The 8,217-nt window shown below is 43.4% G+C and overlaps 1 protein-coding gene across 1 annotated transcript; it reads right to left on the bottom strand.

The window, feature by feature from the left end:
* Positions 1–1,768: 1,768 nt before the first annotated feature.
* Positions 1,769–3,990, bottom strand: LOC136424269 (enolase-phosphatase E1-like). The gene is made up of 2 exons (XM_066412802.1): positions 3,930–3,990; positions 1,769–3,415 (listed from the first exon to the last, which is right to left on the bottom strand). The coding sequence occupies exons 1-2, from the start codon at positions 3,961–3,963 to the stop codon at positions 1,860–1,862; spliced, it is 1,590 nt and encodes a 529-aa protein (XP_066268899.1). The 5' UTR covers positions 3,964–3,990; the 3' UTR covers positions 1,769–1,859.
* Positions 3,991–8,217: the final 4,227 nt, after the last annotated feature.

Genomic DNA, 8,217 nt, shown 5'->3' with positions numbered 1-8,217 from the left:
GAGGCTGAACTCTACAACCTTATACTAGTGTCCTTGAAGAGTTGTGTTTCGACGCGACATATTTTGTCTCCTTCTTTGGGGGGGGGGGGAGGAGGGTGAATGTGAGTTTCCTTATTGGCTCTACTCGTACCATGTGTATACAGCCGGTTTTGTGTCGCTTTAGGGAAAGAAGTTTGAAGCAGATTTGTTTGTGCGTGCCTTATCATACGCCTGGTTATACGCATGATTGTACGTCTTTGATGAAAAAAGCCCCACTATGAAAAGGTAAATGAAAATCAACGCCATCAACTTAAGTTTTTTTGTGTGATATGGGAATTAGAGAAATTTCGGATGGGACAAGTGTCCATCATGGGGCGGCTACATCAATGACGGCTGTTCAGAGGCCATGCACTTTTGACCTCTAAGTGTCGTGTCATCCGTGTGTCATCCCAGATTCTGCCTTACTTCAGTCTTGTCATATGCAATGTAAACGGCGACTAGCGGATTTAGGCGTCAAGGCAAGGTCATACGTCTAGATAATAATCAGAAGGGGTAGAGGGTATGTTGATACGCAAGTTTTAGGCCACCAGTTTACTCACATTGTTTTCCTTAATTCTGCATTAATGGCATACTTATGTTTATGTTATGTTTAGCTCCAAGCCGGGTGAATATTTCAAGGGAGATTAAAGAGAAATGACAACAGCCAGTCAGTGACATTTAGAGCTAAATTGGTTTTAAATAAACTTTAATTTGATCAGGACAGGATTAGTTTCTTACGCAGAATCTGGTATAGATGCCATAAACCTTGCTTAAACTATTATCATTCATGAACAAGAATCTGAAATTCAACTGATATAGATTCTATAAACTTATCTTGAAACTATTAGAATTCAAAGAAAGTAAACTCGGCATACATTCTATTAGAATTTGATATGGGATCATTAGCGATACCTAAATATTGTTACGGCATACATTAAGTTGACTGGCAATAATGATAATATTTCAATGAAAACTATGATAACATATTCATGAAAACTACATTATCTGTTTTAAGCAAGTGTGAAAAACCTAGGTCGAAGCTAGAATAGACAGTTATCTTTCAATTGTTCAGTTAGGTTTAATTATTCAATTTAGTCGCAGTGTGTATAACCAAATGTGACAGTCACGATATATGAACCGACATTTCTTGTATATAATGAAACATAATGCGTACCAATGATAATGGTTAAAAGGGATTAAATAGCATGTACCAACAGCATACAATGTATAGCATGCACAATTTAGTCATCTTCGTTTTGTATGAGGCATATGCATATTAACGAATATCCTAGACACAAAATATGAATCACTATTAATAGTTACTAGAAAATCCTTTAAAAACACTAAGCTATGATTATAAAGTCCAATTGACAGTATAGACCTTTTTACGATAATAACTTTGTAACTTAATTGCTAAGTCGAGGCTAATTTCAAGCAAATCAGGAAGAACTATTGTATACAAGAATAATGAAATTAACTAATAAATTTTATTTAAAATGCTCATGATTAAGTAGTCCGGTGAACACTGAAAACTTGTGTTGCATAAATGATTCCATACAACAATCGCTTCGTAGATAATCATGGTCAACTGATTTTATAACTTTACCATTGATCAAGAATTTGAAATAATGATAATATGTATATTGTTGACTATATGTTATACCATTACGTCTACTTATATATATATATATATATATATATATATATATATATATATATATATATATATATATATATATATATATATATATATGCTATACCATTACGGTTGTTATTGATATTTTGTACCATCACGTCGCATAACATATTTCTATCCACTGCAGCACCTCTTTTATTTACTTTTAGACAAAAGGCATTTTGTCGTCATTCTCCTCATGTATGATAGCACTTGTGGTTTGCTCACTTCCGGCGCCCACAGACTCAACCTTCTGATTCGGACTCACCGGATTCGCCTTGTCACTATGCTTCTCATCCGGAATGGTGGGTTGATCCAAATGGATTTTGGCTTCACCATCAACAAACCCACCCATCTCATCCGGATTCACCGGATTCTCTTCATTAGGTTGCTTCTCATCCGGAATGGTGGGTTGATCCGGATGGACCACGGCTTCACCATCAGCACATCCATCCATCTCATCCGGCTTCACCGGATTCTTTTCAGCAGGTTGTTTCTCATCCGGACTGGTGGGTTGATCCGGATGGACCACGGATTCACCATCAGGACACTTTCCCACCTCATCCGGATTCACCGGATTCTCTTCATCACGTTGCTTTTCGTCCGGAACGGTGGTGTGATCCGGATGAACTTCGACTTCACCATCAGCACACTTTCCCACATCATCCGGATTCACCTCATCGCGTTGCTTCTCATCCGAAACGGTGGCGTGATCCGGATGAACTTCGGCTTCACCATTAGCACACTTTCCCACCTCATCCGGATTCACTTCATCGCGTTGCTTCTCATCCAGAATGGTGGCGTGATCGGAATGGATTTCGGCTTCTACATCTTTAGTTGATTTGACAGCATTTTCTGGGTTTCCGGTGTCGACTGCACCAACCCCCGGGTCAACAACTGGCAAAACTTCAGGGGCGACCTGGACTTCTTTGTCACCTTGAGCACGGACATCTACTGTTGGCATGGCGTTGACTTGGTCATCTGCAAGCTGTAGCATTTCTTCTACAGCTTTCGCCTCCTCGCTTGTTTCATTGGCCGATTGCTCTTCGTTGCGTGTGGGGATCTCTTGAAGGTTTTTGTCTTTTTGGAACCCCTTGGGTTCTGCGGGTTCTTCTTGTTTGGAGACATTTGTTGACATCTGTTGATAGGCTGTTGGGCTTAGTGACAGGTACCCATGTTGCTGTCCGAGACCTCTGGGAGTTGCGTTGTGTGGTGACTGTCCGTCAGCTTTAAGAGCATCCGAATAGGCAGGTGGGTCGACAGTGATTTTGGGAATTTTTACCTCCGCTGCACTGGCTGCTGGAATTTCTACTTCAGTGTGATTGACCTTGTCTACGGGTTGTTCAGAGCGTTTTCCAACCTCTGGAGTACCTACGTTGCTGTCCGAAGCTTTGTGAGAGGCACTGACGTGGGTCAAACCAACCATCCTCAAAGATGACATTGATACCGCGAGAGACCCCATGGATGTCGCCATGTCTCTCGTCGTAAGTCCACCGATCTTGCTCGCAGGATCGCTCCTCTCGCGCCGCTTGAACACCCATGCAGCGATTAGCGTCACAACTATCTGTGCAGCCCCGATACCTTGCGATAGCCCGAAAAATCGGTGTCGGAACTGGTCATGGTCGTAGAGAAGACATGCGCCGGGAGAACCACAGGTAGAGCCCCATAGCGTGCAGGTGGTGTCAACCATCGCCCCAAAGTAGATACCCGATGGGATGAAGCCTGTGGGAAAGGTAGAAGAATAGAGTGAGAGAGAGTTAATGGTTAACGGTTTGAGCGTGGGGATAAAGAGCTCTGCATGGAATCTTTAAGTTAGATCTTTCAGCACATATTAAAGTAAGCGTGATGGTGTCGCATCTTTACGGCATCTACGCATTATTTACGGTGTGCTTAAAGATACCATTTTGTGCAGTGGAGGCAGTACACATCGGATCCCGCTCCCCCTTCTTAACGCATGTTGCATACAATTAGCGCTCTTATCCATAAGAAGCTCTGAAGTACATCCTGGATATCTAGAACGCGTCGAGAGCAAGACTACAGGTCCCTGATATCCAGGACGTGCTTATTCAGGACGCATCCTAGATAAGCAAAGATGTTCATCCACAACATTAACTTGGAGGAGGGGATTGTTGTTTTGTAGGTGGAGACTATCTAGCATGTGACTTTCGTGGTTAGAAGGCCGCCATCAATATTCTACACACGTGAGGTTCGTATAGAATTCATTATTAAAACTTACCCAAAAGTCTCATCATTAACATCGCCACGCCCATCCCAAATGATTTCGTCTCAGGTGTAAGGGACCTATTGTGAAAAAAGTATCAAAAGATCAACATGAATCTTTATTCAATCCGCCGCAACATTAGACTTTGGTAGAACACAATCAATCCTGAAATCGTGGTTCTTTCTTACTCTTACGAATGTACACAGTTTAACGAAGACTTGCGAACAAAACACAAAGCATACGCTAGATGGCATATTTTAGTCTTAGACCTGACCGACAATGTAAAGTAAGGCACCTTAGAGTAGCCAGTAGTAAGGGCACCAATGCACCAACGCCAAGGACGATTGAAGCGGCCATAGCGGGAATGTAGCCAGTCATCAACTTGTTGCAGCTCTGTGGACAAGGAACTCCGATGGCAAAACTGGGCATGGCGGGCATCGGTATATTTGGCATTCCTTGACCGGTGCCAGTAGGAACGCCTGAAGGTTTTCCTGGACTCTTTTCAGGCGTTGACGACACTGGGTTGCCACCTGGTATCGAGTTGCCACCTGGCATCGGGTTGCTACCTGGCATTGGGTTACCACCTGGCATTGGGTTGCCGCCTGGCATCGGGTTGCCGCCTGGCATCGGGTTTCCGCCTGGCATTGGGTTACCACCTGGCATCGGGTTACCACCTGGCGTCGGGTTGCCGCCTGGCATCGGGTTACCACCTGGTATCGGGTTGCCGCCTGGCATCGGGTTACCACCTGGCATCGGGTTTCCACCTGGCATCGGGTTTCCGCCTGGCATCGGGTTGCCACCTGGCATCGGATTTCCGCCTGGCATCGGGTTGCCGCCTGGCATTGGGTTTCCACCTGGCATTGGGTTGCTACCTGGCACCGGGTTGCTACCTGGCATTGGGTTGCCACCTGGCATCTTTCCTCCAGCTGACTGTCCTGGTCTTTTAGACTTTCCAGCAATCTTCATCAGAACTTCCAATGGCAGTTTTGCAAGGCAGCTGCAACTTGAGAAGTTCTGCAGACAACAGTGAACGACAAACATTCTTTCAGTATTTCTACAGAAGAACCACATTTTTTCAAAAAGATTTCAGATTCTCTGTACTCTGTCTTAAACAGGAACAGCTTATTAGACCGGAATAGCGCCTCCTGTTTGAAATAATTCTATGTCTAAGGGTAGTAAAATGTGCGTCCTACGCGTAGCCACAAAACGTTTGTTACGGCATCTAAGTTATCTGAATTATATCAAGGAAGATGGTGGTCACAGATAGACGGATGCCAATCGGGTGTAGGAGGGTTAAGATAATTCTATATCTATTTGTAGTAGAGTGTGCGTCCTGCCCGTAGACACAAGACGTTTGTTACGGTATCCAAGTTATCTAAATCATATCAAGGAAGATGGTGCTCACAGATAGACGGATACCCATCGGGTGTATGAAGGTCTGCTTGTCGGTGCAGCCTGCGTGGCAGCCCGAGAAGTAGGTAACGCCATCTATACCGCACACCGGACTGTACTTCTCCAGACTGCAGCTACAGTCCGAGTTGCATGGGGAGAGCAGGTTGATGTCCCCGTCCGTGATGCGGGGTGCGTTCGGCAGGTAGGGGCTGTTGGGTGGGTATGGAACGGTAAATGACATGCCGGTCGAGACGGAGGACGATACAGGCTACCCCTGACCTACTTCTGGAATCACGAGTCATGAAAGTAATTTGCCTAATGTTGTTGGGTAATTGTTTGGAAATCTAGAGGTTGAGGTAGTGCAAATTAAAACATTCGCATAAGAACATTTTGCTTGCAGAATATGAAAGTGCAGTGTGAGATAGTACAAGTCAGTTTTGCCCTTACAACATTTCAAGTAATAGTCGACTTTTGATTGCATAAAGATGTGAATAAAGAACCTTCTTATCCAATGATTTTGCAACCTGGTGATATTATTCACGGAGGTCTAACACAGTTACCTGTAACCATACGGTATGGTGACCCCCGCCACGGGAGTCGGCGGACACGCGATGAAGTGTAAGGAGATACCCGGTATGAGACCCAGGGCGGTGCACAGTGCGGCCATGTACAGACACTGGCGAGCGGTCAGCTTAAACGTCCTGATAATGACTGCCGAACCCAGAATACCAACCAGGGTACACGGTAGAAGGACGACAGCTACAGAGAAAAAAAAAAGAACTCTACGTTATTTATGAACAAACATAATCTTTTGTCACTCTACTTAATGTAGACAAGGAAAATTTAAGCTGTCGTTGAAGGTAATTATTCTTTATCAGCCTTGATACTGAAAAATAGCTTCTAATGTTAACAAGCATGGTAATTCAAGCATGGTAATTTCAAATCATATGTATATCATATGTATATGACTTGCTCCTACGTAAGGACAAATATCTTGCATATCTTATTAATCTATCTATTTATTTATTTATTTATTTATCTATTCATTAAGACAGTATCTGTGAGGTGCCGACAATAGGATCGTAGTATTTCTTATACAGGACATACTCCACCTGCAAAATGCAAGCTACCATAACCATATGCAGATTAAATCATACACATGATGAAATATAGTACAAACCAAAATGATTAATTACAGTGATTAAGAAAACATAGATAAAATACAAAGATGGTCATGAAATGAGTACAAATGAAAAGTAGATCAAACAATCGGTAAAGAAAGTAGAAATGCATAATTTACCAATGAGAAAGTTGGCTTGCATTTTGGGGACTCCAAATTGAGTCTCTATGTATTTTGGCATAAATGTGGATCCGCCCAAGCCACTGACCATCGTTACGAGAGAGGCAGCGGAACACATGAATGTGGGGTTGGTCAGGATCACTTTCAAGCTGGAGAACATTTCTAGATAAGAACGACAAACATGAAAACTCGTATGAAGGTCCAACTGTGACGGTGATCAACATTTCAATGAATTTCTCTATTGCCGTACACAATGCAACGCGCTTAGAAACAAACAAACAAGCATGCAAATTAACCCCATGACCTGGAATGTCTGATAAACGACCCATTCTTCCACCTTTGAACTCTATTTCCTGTCACTTCCGAAAGTCTGACCTTTGCGGTGACACCATCTTCCCATTCACTCACTTCCTGCCACTCTACTGACAGTGTATTCTAATAACAAGGACACAAACATCCAGACAGGCCTAAGATAAATTCTCGATATACGGAGGTTAAAATGATATGCTTTCATTTAAAGCCAATGGCAATTAAGCAATATATCACTTCTGCTGCATAAAGAATACAATATTGTTAACGACAAGAAGGGTTATGGTACCTTTGAGCTGCTCCCAGAGCCCACGAGTAGAGTCCAATGCAGGTGGACCATCTTCCATCTCGGACATTAACAGCATACGTTTCGTCTCTTCTATGCCGTCATCGTCATCAATGTTCACGCGTTCTCGTGGTTTCTTCATTGCTGTGAAGTTTGGAAGGAATTAAGCTCAATGTTAAGAGTAATATAATGCAAAGTAATAAAGATTCAGAGAGCAAACAATTCACAAACAGCTCAACGATCTATGCAAATACATCTGTAGAATGCGAGACAACCCACCTACTGGAAAGAAGAATACGCTAAAGGCAGTGACCACCATAGCGGCCCCAGTGAGGAAGAACCCAGCCCACCAAGCACCCACCCACAGAGGGTTGTTAGGCGTCAACCCTAGATACGAGGGGTCGACGCCCTTGTCCATGTCCACGTACAGCTTGAGCAGGTACGAGCTCATCAGCATCCCCACCGCTCCCCCGGCGACGAGGATGCTGTAGGCTATTCCTGGATGAATGAAAGTTCATCTGAGTTGATAAGTTGCATATTAATGACAAATAACCTGTTTTCCTACTCAAAGAATTGATTACCCGGAATTTTCGACCGAACCAGTTGGTCTTCTTCAGCTGTCTGATCCTAACGTAATGCTGTGGGCATGCGCTTTCTACGCGGGTGTGACGTCAGCTCCGGGTCAAAGTTTGTCCGGAGACTATCTACATCAACACTCTCTCAACCGGTTAACCGGGACGGGGGGGGGGGGCGATACCGACTTCCGGCAGACTTTGACCCAATGCTGACGTGTCAGATAGCTGAACAAGGCCGATTGATTCGGTCGAAAATTCCGGTGAGGCAATTCTTGTCGGAGAACAGTTTATTTATAAAAACGGATGTGTTGCTTTTGATCTGTGTGTTTCTTGTTATTTTTTCCAGTTATTTCTAAAACAAACCATGAATGGCATTTTAGACCTAATACGCCAAAAATAATTACTCAAACAACTGGATAAGATTTTGAAACAGTCAGACGT

The sequence above is a fragment of the Branchiostoma lanceolatum genome, chromosome 18 (assembly GCF_035083965.1).
Source record: "Branchiostoma lanceolatum isolate klBraLanc5 chromosome 18, klBraLanc5.hap2, whole genome shotgun sequence".
Taxonomy (NCBI): Eukaryota; Metazoa; Chordata; class Leptocardii; order Amphioxiformes; family Branchiostomatidae; genus Branchiostoma; species Branchiostoma lanceolatum.
This window is presented reverse-complemented; position numbering and strand designations above follow the sequence as displayed.

Excerpts from the sequence above, each read along its gene's own strand:
- LOC136424269 (XM_066412802.1), bottom strand. The coding sequence starts at position 3,963 with ATGGGCGTGGCGATGTTAATGATGAGACTTTTGG. Across the intron at positions 3,416-3,929 it reads GTTAATGATGAGACTTTTGG|GCTTCATCCCATCGGGTATC; the intron begins GTAAGTTTTAAT and ends CCTTTCCCACAG.